This window comes from Grampus griseus (assembly GCF_964374135.1).
Source record: "Grampus griseus genome assembly, chromosome: 16".
In the NCBI taxonomy this organism is placed as follows: Eukaryota; Metazoa; Chordata; class Mammalia; order Artiodactyla; family Delphinidae; genus Grampus; species Grampus griseus.
Window position 1 is genome coordinate 23311721 of NC_139010.1, and position 13381 is coordinate 23325101.

Consider the following 13381-nt stretch of genomic DNA (forward strand, 5'->3'; position numbering starts at 1 on the left):
TTTATACATATTAGTTGTATACATCATTTTTAATGTTTCTATTTTATTATGTGGATTCACAATAATAAAATACCTCTTGTATAGAAACAGTTCTAAATGATATACATATAAACTTATTTTTCCCAAGAATTCATAAATAGTTTTATTCTATATCACTCAATGTAGATCTAGCCTATCACTTTTAAAAAACTTTATAATTACAGAAATGATGCAAGAATATTTCAGTGAACTCTTATATACCCCTTACCTGGATTCCACAAATGTTAATGGTTTGTTACATACACTTATACACATGGTCACACATACACATAAGCTTACATGTTATTATCATTATTGCTTTTCTATACTTTCTTTCAGAATAATTTGTGAACTAGTTGCAAACTTTATGACTTTTCCCCCTAAATAATACTTCAGAGGGTGTTTTCTAAGAATGAGGACATTCTCTTACTTAACACCAGTACAATTATCAAAACCAGGAAGTTTCACTTAGATAAAATGCTATTCTCTAATTCAAATATCATCTATTCTCCAGTAATACTTCATACTAATTTTCCCCTACCCATGATTTATGGATTGAGTTGTTTTGTCTTTTGGGTCTCTTAATCCTTTTATCTGAGTCTTTTTTTTGTGTTTCGTGGCATTTCCTTTTTGAAAAGGACAGGCTAATTTTGTAGACTGTTGCTCAATTTTGGATTGTAGGATTGTTTCTTCCTGATTTAATTCAGTTCAGGAATTATTGGCAGGCCATAATATTAGGAGCTATTTTAAGTCTATTTGTCTCATCATTGGTGATGTTGACTGTTTAACAGAAACTTTTAGGTCTCACAGTTAAGAGTTAAACTACATTTTTCTACTTGTTTGGCAACTTCTTTGAAATTTTGCAATTTCAAATTTACCTTCTTTGATCCTATTTATATCCTATTTTTCTTCCTTTTCAAGTTATTGTAATCTTTTGCCCCTTTAAAAGCATATATTCCATCTTAGTGGAAGTTAGAATATTTGAACTATTCCTCCTTCCTTTTTTTCCTTCATAGTGTCTTAAATGATCCTTTTTACATTCAAATATATCAGGCATTTTCCTGACTTTCACAACTAAAAATACTTATAGTTTTTTTTTTTTAAAGATTTTATTTATTTTTGGCTGTGTTGGGTATTAGTTGCAGCACGTGGGATCTTCTTTGAGGTGTGCGGGATCTGTCGTTGTGCCGCGCGGACTCTTCCTTGTGGTTCTCAGGCTTCTCTCTAGTTGTGGCGTGTGGGTCTTCTCTTCTGTAGTTGTGGCGCGCAGGTTCCAGAGCACATGGGCTCTATAGTTTGCGGCATGCCGGCTCCAGTTGAGGTGTGTGAGCTCAGTAGTTGTGGCACCCGGGCTTAGCTGCCCCGCAACATGTGGGATCTTAGTTCCCTGACCAGGGATCAAACCCACATCCCCTGCATTGTAAAGTGGATTCTTTACCACTGGACCACCAGGGGAGTCCAAAAATACTTACAGTTTTGATCTCTAAATCTCTATATTCTTTTTACTCACTGTTTTTTAAAAACGTGTGTTTTTTAATTGTATTTTTTTAATTTAAGTAATTTAATTTTATTTATTTATTTATTTTTGTCTGCACTGGGTCTTCGTTGCTGCGTGTGGGCTTTCTCTAGTTGTGGCGAGCAGGGGCTACTCTTTGTTGCAATGCCCGGGCTTCTCATTGCGGTGGCTTCTCTTGTTGTGGAGCACAGGCTCTAGGCTCGCGGGCTTCAGTAGTTGTGACATGTGGGCTCAGTAGTTTTGGCTCACGGGCTCTAGAGTGCAGGCTCAGTAGTTGTGGCGCATGGGCTTAGTTGCTCCGCGGCATGTGGGATCTTCCCGGACCAGGGATTGAACCCGCGTCCCCTGCATTGGCAGGGGGATTCTTAACCACTGCGCCACCAGGGAAATCCCTGTTTGTATTTTTAAGTCATATAAGTACTAATTCCATACTATTAGAAATTTCAAGCATTATGCAAATAGGAACCACAAGGGTGTACATTCCTTCTTTGGTTTCACAACTTTGTGTGTATGTTCTTATCATTGTCATCCTTAGTATAGAGTCATTTTGGGGTTTCAGAAATGCCCCCAAGGTTATAAAATTACTCAGTCACTGAACGAAACGAGCTTCCTCCTCAATTTTTTCTCATGACATTTATAAAGGCTTTCTTTAAAATTGACAAAGTGATTTCACATACAACACATATTATCCTTAATCAGTCCTCACAGGAGTATATCAATGTCATTTTACAAAGGAAGGATGAAGTCCAAAGAGATAATGAGATGCTTTAATTTTCACTTCTGACAGGAAACCAATCTTGGATTAAAATCCAGGCCCTTTATTTCCCTTCCTTGGACATCTCCAAGTCAAACAAGTTATGGATATATCAGATCTGTATAGTTTGTTGCCTTTTATTTGTATTTACAATCTTGAACAAACATTTCAATTGAAGATTTAGTTATATTCAAGTGCAGTTAGCCTTGTGTTGTTAACATAACACTACTTTAAATAAGTAATAAAATAGATGTGTTAAAATGATTTCATTATCCATCTATACTTCTATAGTTATATGAACCTGAAATGTTCTATTTGAGGTATTGTCCTACTTTATCAGTTCATTCCCTTGCAATTACCATCTTACAGTCGTACCTGTACATGTCAAGGAATTGATCCAGAGACTTGCGGAGCTTCCTTCTCTTTTGGCTGTTCTTGGAGTATGTATTTCAATGGCTGCAAATTTGGTAGAAGCCCAAGTCCTAGAAGATTTAGAATTGATCCAAGTTCTCCCTTACACGTAAGTGTCCTTTTTACTTATGAATTGCACAATGAATATATAAGTACATTCCTTTTAAAAAAATTTTTAATCGTAAAAAAATTAAATATTAACAAGTAGTGACAAAATAGTAACTATATGTGTATATATATATATATATATGAAAATAGTTTAAAATTCTAAATAATGTAGGTAAAGTCTTTAACTATCAACCCAAATTCCAATTGTCCCTGGCTCCCTCCTTCTTCTCCCCTAACCCCAAAGAGAATCACTGTTAAAAAAAAATCTAGAATTTTATACCCAGCCAAAGTAGGAAGAATAAATAAAGCTATTTGCCAACATTTCAAAGACTCAGTAAGTTTACTACCCACAGCACTACTATGAAAGAATTACTAAAGGACGTAATCCAGAAAGAAGATATATGAAACCGGAACCAATCTGTCCGGAACACGAGGCCATGGTGAGCAAAGAAATTAGTCAACCTTACTGTTAAGTTTAAATAAGTTGAGTACTTACATTTTTTTAATTGAAATAACAATAAGTATAATTCAATATTCTTATCAAATCAGGGGTGGGTAGGTAGTGGGAGGGGGTGGGGCACCTATATAAACTAAGTGTGGTAATGTTTTATGCTTTGTTTGGAGTTGGGAGGATTTAGATACTGATTAACTCCAAGATCAGTGTTTTTCAAACTTTGTGCTGTGACCATGAGTAAAAAACATTTTATAGTACAAACAACTATACAGGCATATATATATTCAAGTAAATAAATAAAACAAAACAATACTTCACCTTATTATATGTAGCAAAAATAATATTTAGATATTAAAAAGTTAATATATCCTATATAGTTATTGCTGAGGATCACTATGATTCAGTAAAATATTTTTTATGAAATTTTATTTCTCTTTTAAATGCTAGTTTTGACCTACTAAACTGATTTCATGGTCCACTAAAGAGTCATGACCCACAGCTTGGAAAACACTGCTCTAGATATTGTCAGAAAAACATATTTGAGAAGTGTATGTTTAAAAATTTTTTAGATGAATATGAATAGAATTTATAACATTTGAACTAGTGGTGGAAAAAAAATCCATTCATCAGTCAGCAAGGTTAGTTTAAAAAATCATTAGGGGCTTCCCTGATAGTGCAGTGGTTAAGAATCCGCCTGCCAATGCAGGAGACACGGGTTCGAGCCCTGGTCTGGGAAGATCCAACATGCCGCGGAGCAGCTAAGCCCGTGAGCCACAACTACTGAGCCTGTGCTCTAGAGCACACGAGCCACAACTACTGAGCCCGCGTGCCACAACTACTGAAGCCTGCGTGCCTAGAGTGCGTGCTCCTCAACAAAAGAAGCAACCGCAGTGAGAAGCCTGCGCACCATAACGAAGAGTAGCCCCCGCTCACCGCAACTAGAGAAAACCCTCGCGCAGCAAGGAAGACCCGACGCAGCCAATACATACATACATACATACATATATACATACATACATACATATATACATAAATAAATAAAAAATTTATTTAAAAAATCATTAAGATACAGGATAAATAGGAATCGATAAAACAGCAGGAATTAATCTAATTGTATCTATAATACAAGGAATATAACATACAAAGAAAGCTCAGAATAAATAAATAATCCCTTTAAAGAGACAATCAAAATTATTTGGTTTTTCTAGAGTTCCCATTTACTGTAATAAATGAAGGAAATGACTCTAGACAGAGAACTATCCTTTGCAGATAAAGTACCTTAGAAGAAATCTGACAAGAAGTTTATCAGAACTTTAGGGAGAAAACTATAAAAATTGCTAAAAAGACATATAAAATACCTGATAATGAGAAGATACCATGTTCAAAGGTCAGAACACTTGATAATGAGATGTGAATTCTCCCTTAAAATTTTTTTTTCCAAATAAGTATCTGATAAAGCTGTTAGTATACAAATATATTATTTATATTGACATGACTGTTAAATTTTTATTCTATAACAAATAACTCTGTTATATAATGAATGTAAGATCAGTTTTTGCTTATGGTTATTATTAACAATGAGTAATGTTTATGTAGTGTTTATAATACAGGAAGAAGCATTCCTCTTTCCAGGAACTGACAAAAGGCCAGTGAAGCACAGCAGGCAAGGGAAAGTGAGGTGCATAAAGCGACCTTGTAAACCATGTCAAGAATTTTGGAAGATCATTGAAGACTTTTAAGGCGGAGAGTGATATAATTAAACTTTTCTTTTTAAAAAGGGATCTCTCTGGCTGCTCTGTGGATTGGAGTTGGCCAAAAGTTGGTATAGCAAGATGGGCTAGCTTTGACAACAGTCCAGGGAAGGAATAGTAGTGACTTAGAATATGGCTGTGACAGAAGAAATGATAAGCAGTGGTTGTTCTGGAAAGATTTTTTTTAATTAGGTACTATTCCTTGACATAGGATATGCTGAAACAGGACCAGGTTTATAGAAGGCAGATTATTAATTCAGTTTGAATGCATTGGCTTGGAGATTCCTAAGAGAAATCCAAGTGAGGTTGTCAGGTCATTAATAAGAACCTGAAGAACCTGAAGCTCAAGGGGTGGTCTGTGGTCCAGGTGGTAATTGTAGGCATTGATGTGGAGAAGATGGTCCTAGAGATGAAGTACAGGGTGAGAAGGGCAGAGGGATGTAGGTGTGAGCCCCATTAGGTAAAGATCTGATAAGAAATCTCTATCCGACATATTCATTGTAATGAAACCATTAGAAAGTCAGGATTTTTACAATATGAATAAAGAACCTACATTCAAAAATGATACTAATAATCATCTATTTAAGTTTCATTTAATTAGCTTCTATTTGCCTACTTTATTTCATTTCCACATAATAAATGAGATATTCCATAAGATGACAAATTGCCCAGTCTGACTTGTGACACTGAATGATTCTTAATACTCTATTAACAGTAAAACACAATTACCCCACCCAATATTTCAAGTGTTATAAAATATAATAAAGTCTTTTTAATAGGCATTTAAATAATAATTCCTGAGTTTTCCTCAAATTTATAATTAATGTGTGAGTATAGCTAGGAAGTGTTTTTAAAGTAGGGGTCTGACCTCCCTGACTATATTTATTAAGCTACATTGAGTAACAAATACATAATTAGACAGATGAATGGAACAGAGCAATCTAGATATAGACCCTATATATACATGAATATCCTTTTCAATGAAAGCACCAACATAAATGAGTAGGAAACCAAAAGGATTATCACTGATGCTTTGCAGTTGCCAAGACTGAGGCTTGTTAAAAAGCAGTCAAGAATTAACTTCCTGTGTCTATATTGGCTTTGGTTTTTATAATAGTCTGCTTCATACCAGAGATGACCTGGTCCACATGAAGGCTTCCTTCCTGAGTTCTAGGCATCCACCAAATCTCAAATGAGGCGGAAGCCTTCAAACCTTCTTAAGTCCTTCATTCATCCTTCCTGTCAGTTCTCCATCACTTGTCTTCCTTAGATGTGACTGATCATTTATCAAGTCTCTGACTTGGTTTAGGATATAATCATCTCTGAAAAACTACCACAATGATTTTCCAACTATTGTTGCCAAAGGCTGCTTTCTCTCCTTCGAACCTCATGCTGTCATCAGTGACATTTTTAATATTCTTGTCATGACGGTTTTCCTTTGAAAAAATCTTACATGTTTCTACTGTCATTAGAATCTAGAATCTTGAAATGGTGTTAAGGCTTCTCCACAGTTCTATCAGATCTTCCTCAATTTATAGCCATTCCTGTGTAGAAAAGAAAACACTGGTTTTAGACAGCCCATTGCCTACTTATTACGTTTGAAGCTCTTAACACAGGATCTGATAACACGGTATGTGCTTTATGTGTGTTGCTCTCCCATCTCTGTTATAGAAACTTGTTTCACTGTCAGAATTTTTCCAAGTCTCCACTTGTTAGCAGGAAAATTGTCTTGATTTACTTCAAGTGCCCTGTACTATTGAATAAATATGAAATATGGTTCTTGTTTTTAACAACATGAGCAGTTTTGCAACTTACCTCTAACACCAGTTAGATTTCTCATTAGCTGATAACATAGACTTTTAATTCCAAAAGACTAAATTCAAGCATAACAGTGACTAATAGTTTAGATTTTATGAAAACTATCCATGTCATTTTCTATGGTAGCTCTTTTATCTGGGTAAGTATGAACCATGCATCAACCACACATCAGCAATGATGTATAATTCATTTTCATACGTTATATAATAAACTCATCACTCATCTTATATGTTATTATGAAACAACTTTTATGGACTGTCTCTTCCTTTAGGAAAAAAACCTTGAAGATAATTTACAGAGTTTGGCTACAGAATTAGCTCCAATTTATAAGCAGTATGCTCCAGTTGCTTACCAAAACCAGGTATGTTTTGGTTCCTTATACAGTACTCTTAAACATGGTTGAAATTTATATCTTAACAATGTCATTGTTAATAGAAAATTTTTTCAAATCTGAACTTAATGTAGATCTTTTATCAGACAGCTTAAAAAATTGTCTAGCGTTTTTTAAAAAGTCTATTATGGGGCTTCCCTGGTGGCGCAGCGGTTGAGAGTCCACCTGCCGATGCAGGGGACACAGGTTCGTGCCCCGGTCCGGGAAGATCCCACATGCCGTGGAGCGGCTGGGCCCGTGAGCCATGGCCGCTGAACCTGCGCTTCCGGAGCCTGTGCTCCGCAACGGGAGAGGCCACAACAGTGAGAGGCCCGCGTACCTCAGAAAAAAAAAAAAAAGTCTATTATGGCAATTGAATTAAATCTCCAGAGTGACAAAGTTATGATTGTTTCTAGGAATAAAACTTATAAAAGCAGAAATGCCTCATCAAGAAAGTAATTGGGAAGTGGTGGAGATGGGGAGATGTTGGTCAAGGGGTACAAACTCCCACCTATAAGATAAATACGACCTGAGGGGGGCTTCCCTGGTGGTGCAGTGGGTAAGAATCCGCCTGCCAATGCAGGGGACACGGGTTCGAGCCCTGGTCCGGGAAGATCCCACATGCTGCGGAGCAACTAAGCCTGTGCGCCACAACTACTGAGCCTATGCTCTAGAGCCTGCGAGCCACAACTGCTGAAGCCCACGAGCCACAACTGTGGAAGCCCGTGCACCTAGAGCCCGTGCTCTGAAGCAAGAGAAGCTACTGCAATGAGAAGCCCGCGCATTGCAACGAAGAGTAGCCCCCGCTCACCGCAACTAGAGAAAGCCCGCGCACAGCAACAAAGACCCAACACAGCCAAAAATAAATAAATAAATAAATTTATTAAAAATATATATATATGACCTGGGGATCTGGTGCCCAGCTTGGTGGCTATAATTAACAATACTATATTATATACTTAAATGTTTTAAAGACATCCTAAATGTTACTTCTACACACCAAATAATCGTAATTATGTGAACAGATTGCAATGTTCACTAACCTTATTGTGGTAATCATTTTGTAATCCATACATGTATCTAATCATCACATTGTATACCTTAATCTTACATATGTTGTATGTCAGGAATACCTCAATAAAACTGAGTTGGGGGAACACATTGTTTTAAAAAGAAAATGAAAAGACCACCACAGATTGGGAGAAAATAATTGCAAATCATATATCAGAGAATGGAGAAAATAAGTGTGTAAAATACCTAATTTTAAACATAGGGAATTCCCTGGCAGTCCAGTGGTTAGAACTCTGTGCTTTCACTGCCGAGGGCCTTGGTTCAATCCCTGGTTAGTGAGCTAAGGTCCTGCAAGCAGAGTGGCGCAACCAAAAACAAAAACAGAAACATAACCAGAAGTCCATATTTTTTTAAATATTTAATAAAAATTAAAATATTTATTTGTATTATCATGAATAACACGCTCTCTGTTAAATTCCAACCTTTCATTTAAAAAAGTTATTAATTTACTTTCTATACTGGTTCATGAATATATATGTACATCTACTTTATATAGACATTGAGAACTAGATACATGATCAAAGCACTGTATTATTCTTTCTTCCTAATGAAATATTTCAGGCTACTGTTCTTGTTTATCTACCCCCAGTAGGTATTAATGCCCTCACCCTGCCTTCAGTGATTGCCACTTTAATCCATGTAGTCTCAAATTCTTTACCCTGAATATTACTAAACTAGACAATCACTAAAATAATATACTGTAGTGTCAGATATCTCTGAAATTATAAAGTGTAATTAACTCATAAACTTTATCAGAAAGTGAGTTTTACTCTTTATTGAAGGTGATTCTTTCTATCTCTTAAAACCATGGGTCATACATTATTTTTCAGGTGGCGCTTGAACACGCTGCTCAAGAATGTCGGCTTGGCAAGAAAGAAGGTCGTCCTTTCTCTGGGGTCACTGCTTGCCTAGACTTCTGTGCCCACCCCCACAGGGACATTCACAACATGAATAATGGGAGCACGGTGGTATGTACCTGGATGGCTTTTGATTCTAAAGGCTCCATCACTGTACATTCAAGCTGAGGTCCTTAAGGATGATTATTGTGACAAATCCTATTTTATGTCTGTTCCACATAGTATATATCGATAGTGCTCCCCAAAAGTTACAGAACCAGCCTGAAATACTTTGTTGAAAATCTTGAATTATACATTTAATTGTGGTAGGTTTGTTGGGATGTAGAACTACATGATTATTCAAAGCAACCATTCTGTGCTATCAAACTGGTAGATAGGAAGTTAAGCAACTTACTCTTTCTTGCCATCTGTACTTCAGGTTTTTTGTGAGGGAACCATGCCAAATTTACCATCCTTTTTATTAATATTGGTTCTTAGTGCTCGTATGTAGAGATATTTAGAAGAAATATTTGCACATATATGTGCATACTATGTTTATAGCCATGAAAAGAATCACATGCCCATAGCAAGAAGTCAATCAAGATAATCTTAAATTAAGGAGAAGACCACAGGAAAAATCGTGCAATAGTCCTTTTATAAGGGAAATGAGTTTGCTTCAAGTAGTTCTCTTCTTACCTAGTAAAACAGATTAATAGAGAGTGATTACCTCTATTTCTGCACTACATGATTTTGGCCTCTTAGAAGACATAGCTATGATTATTACATTCTGATTGGAAGTGTACCGTCTGATCCATCAAAAGGCAGCCTTCCTTCCTTATTTGCTCAATGAGGTCTATCAGTAACAGATTAAGGAGCCAAAACAACTTTTTCCCTATCACACCCTTTCACTGATGTTGCCTATGGTCTCTGAGACCAATGTTATTTCCAAATGCTGAAATTTTATACATCCATCCAGATGAATCTTAGCCAAAGAGTGATTCGACATCATGCTTGGCTAGTACATTTTATGTGAGTTGCTCTTCATTAGAGAATATTAGTGATCAGGTTGGATTAGGTTCAGAGTCAAACTAAGTTTTAGTTCCTCTTCTCATGTTTGTTTGTTTAATTATTTATTTATTTTTGGCTGTGTTGGGTCTTTGTTGCTGCGCGAGGGCTTTCTCTACTTGAGTCAAGCGGGGGCTACTCTTCGTTGCGGTGTGCGGGCTTCTCATTGCGGTGCCTTCTCTTGTTGTGGAGCACGGGCTCTAGGTGCACAGGCTTCAGTAGTTGTGGCACGTGGAATCAGTAGTTGTGGCACACGGGCTTAGTTGCTCCGCGGCATGTGGGACCTTCCCGGACCAGGGCTCGAACCCATGTCCCCTGCACTGGCAGGTGGATACTTAACCACTGTGCCACCAGGGAAGTCCACATTATTTAAGTATTAAGAAATAGTGTGAAAAAAAAAAAAAAGAAATAGTGTGATTTATAAGCTAAAGTAATATCTTTTTATTAGTTAATATTTAATATGAAGGTAGTGAACAATTCAGTGACTGTTCCTTAACTTAGACAATGAAATAAGATGGAATGTAACAAAGAAGGTGACTTAAAATATTATAAAATGCATAAACATGTATAATATGTACTTACAAAATCAACTCAACATTATACTGGTCTGCTTACAAATAGTTGATAAGTTATTCAAATTGAAAAGCATTGAGTGGCTTGATATATAAAATATTTTTCCAAAATGAATGAATATACCAGCAGTAACCAACTGAAAACAGTTCCCTTTCACAATGGCAACAATAAGAAGGTAGGAATATCTATTATGAATGTGCAGGATCTCTAGTTCCCATTTCATGTTTTCTTCCTATCAGGTCTGCACTTTAACACGAGAAGATAACCGCTCATTTGGTGTTATTCCTCAAGATGAGCAGCTGCATGTACTTCCTCTTTATAAACTTTCAGACACAGATGAGTTTGGCTCAAGGGACGGAATGGAAGCCAGGATCAAATCTGGGGCCATCATGGTCCTCGCACCCCACCGCAGAAGAAGAACACGATTTACTCAGCCAGTTCCTCGTTCTGGGAAGAAGAGAGCAGCAATGATGACAGAGGTTCTCGCACATAAGATAAGGGCTGTGGAAAAGAAATTTATTCCTCGAATCAAGCGGAAGAATAATTCAATGACAAACAACAGTAAGGCTTCATCGCTGCCACTTTTAGGTAAGGCTTATTGAGCCTGATAATTTTCTGTGCACAACTTTCACTGGCAGTTCAGTTTGCACTTGTCTTTGCATCTTATTTTTCTTTATTGTCTTTGCCACTCTCTTAGGAGTGAGGCATTATGAAAAGAAAAACTTTAGATCAGATATCTACCAATCAAGTTAGCCAATTATTTTTATATAGTTTGTTTAGAGTTTAAACTAAAACAGTGAATATATTACCATGTACTTGCCAAAATTAAAAGCCAACAAAAAGGTGACCCATCAGTATTTCTTGGTATTTTTTTCTCTATTTATATTCTTTTTAAAAAAAAAAAGCAAAAACGAAACATGTTCTTATCGTTTGTTCCCCAGCTATTTTGAAGCAAAGCCCCTTCTCAGCATACATAAAATGACATCACTTCCTTGAAGTCCTACTTCATCAGCTTTTTTTTTCTTCTTCATCAGCTTTAGCATCAGTTTAAGTAGTCCATTCAACAAATATTACTGGGCACTACTTTGAACTGTTCGAGGTATCAGAAATGTAGCAGTGAATAAGAGGGGACAGAGTGCTGTGAAAGAATTCCATTTGAATAGGGTTGTCAAAAAAGGATTCACTGAGAATGAGGCATTTGAGCAAAGTCCTAAAGGAAATGAGAATCAGCAATGTTTTTATTTGGAGAAATAGCATTCCAGGTAGAAGTGGCAAGTGCAAAGTTCAGGAGATGGGAATTTACCTTGAATACTTGATGTAAGCAAAGAGGCCAGTATGGTTGGAGCACAGTGTGAAATGGGGAGAATTGTAGGATGTGAGATCAGAGAGGTAAGAGGGGCATCTGAGCCATTCATCTTGGGCTTTGTAGATTGCTGTCAAGACTTTGGCCTATATTTGAGTGAGAAATAGAGAAGGGCTATAATCTGACTCAAACCTAACATCCCAGTTACTGGATTGAAACTAGAGTCAAGTGGGGTAGGGTGATCATAAACAGGCTATCCTAACAACTCAAGAAAGAGATGATGGAGCTTGGACCATAGTGACTAGTGAGGAGGACAGGAGAAATGTCTGATTCTGGATGTTTTTAAGGTAGAGTCAATGGGATTTCTTTTCTTTTTTTTTTTTAAATTACTGTATTTTATTTATTTATTTTTGGCTGCCTTGGGTCTTCGTTTCTGCGCACAGGCTTTCTCTAGTTGCAGGGAGTGGGGGCTACTCTTCGTTGCGGTGAGTGTGCTTCTCACTGTGGTGGCCTCTCGTTGCGGAGCACAGGCTCTAGGCACGTGGGCTTTAGTAGTTGTGGCACGTGGGCTCAGTAGTTGTGGCTTGCAGGCTCTACAGTGCAGGCTCAGTAGTTGTGATACACGGGCTTCATTGCTCCGTAGCACGTGGGACCTTTCTGAACCAGGGATCGATGCCGTGTCCCCTGCATTGGCAGGTGGATTCTTAACCACTGTGCCACCAGGGAAGTCCTGGGGATTTCTGATAGATTTAAGTCTCGAGTGTGGACCAAAAAAAGTGTCAAGATTTACCCTGATGTTATTGGCTGGAAGAAACTGGAAGGATGGTTAAACCACCAACTATCATGAGGAAAGGAGGGAGAAGAACATATTTGGCAAGATAAAGAGGGAAATCAGAGGCCCACTTTTGGACATGGTAAAAGTTCGAGACACCTGTAGACATTCAAGTCTAGACGTTAGGTAAGCAGTTGAATAAGAGTGTAATTCAGAGAACAGTTTCAGACTGGAGATAAAATTTAAGAGGTCAACTGGATAGAGATGGTATTTGAAGCCTTGAGTGTGAATGAAATCACAGAGAAGGAGGTGAAAAGGGAATTTGATCGAGGACAAATCCTGGGAATTTTCAATTTGTAGAGGTTTCAGAGATGTGGACGAACCAGCAAGAGAGGCTTAGACTGGGAAGGTGTGGTGTGGTAGGCATGAAACCACAGAGGAGTGATCAGCCCTGTCAAATGCTGCTCCTGTGGCAAGTGAGAGGAAAACTGAGATTTTATCTTTACATTTGAAGATGACTGCTAGAGCAGAGTGCAGAACAGTGGTGAGAATGAAGGAAGT

The 13381-nt window shown here is 37.3% G+C and overlaps 1 protein-coding gene across 4 annotated transcripts in view; it reads left to right on the forward strand.

Moving 5' to 3' along the window:
• The window catches only part of TET1 (tet methylcytosine dioxygenase 1), a gene marked incomplete at both ends in the record, with an annotated part of 123326 nt that overhangs the window by 105907 nt on the left and 4038 nt on the right, over positions 1-13381 (forward strand). For 2 of the 4 annotated variants that reach the window (XM_082673487.1, XM_082673489.1), the window contains 5 exons: positions 2658-2808; positions 3161-3247; positions 7102-7191; positions 9102-9239; positions 10985-11333. In XM_082673487.1, coding sequence (XP_082529613.1) covers positions 2658-2808; positions 3161-3247; positions 7102-7191; positions 9102-9239; positions 10985-11333 — 815 coding nt within the window. The remainder of the gene's footprint in view (positions 1-2657; positions 2809-3160; positions 3248-7101; positions 7192-9101; positions 9240-10984; positions 11334-13381) is intronic. The other 2 variants (XM_082673488.1, XM_082673490.1) reach the window with 1 other exon arrangement.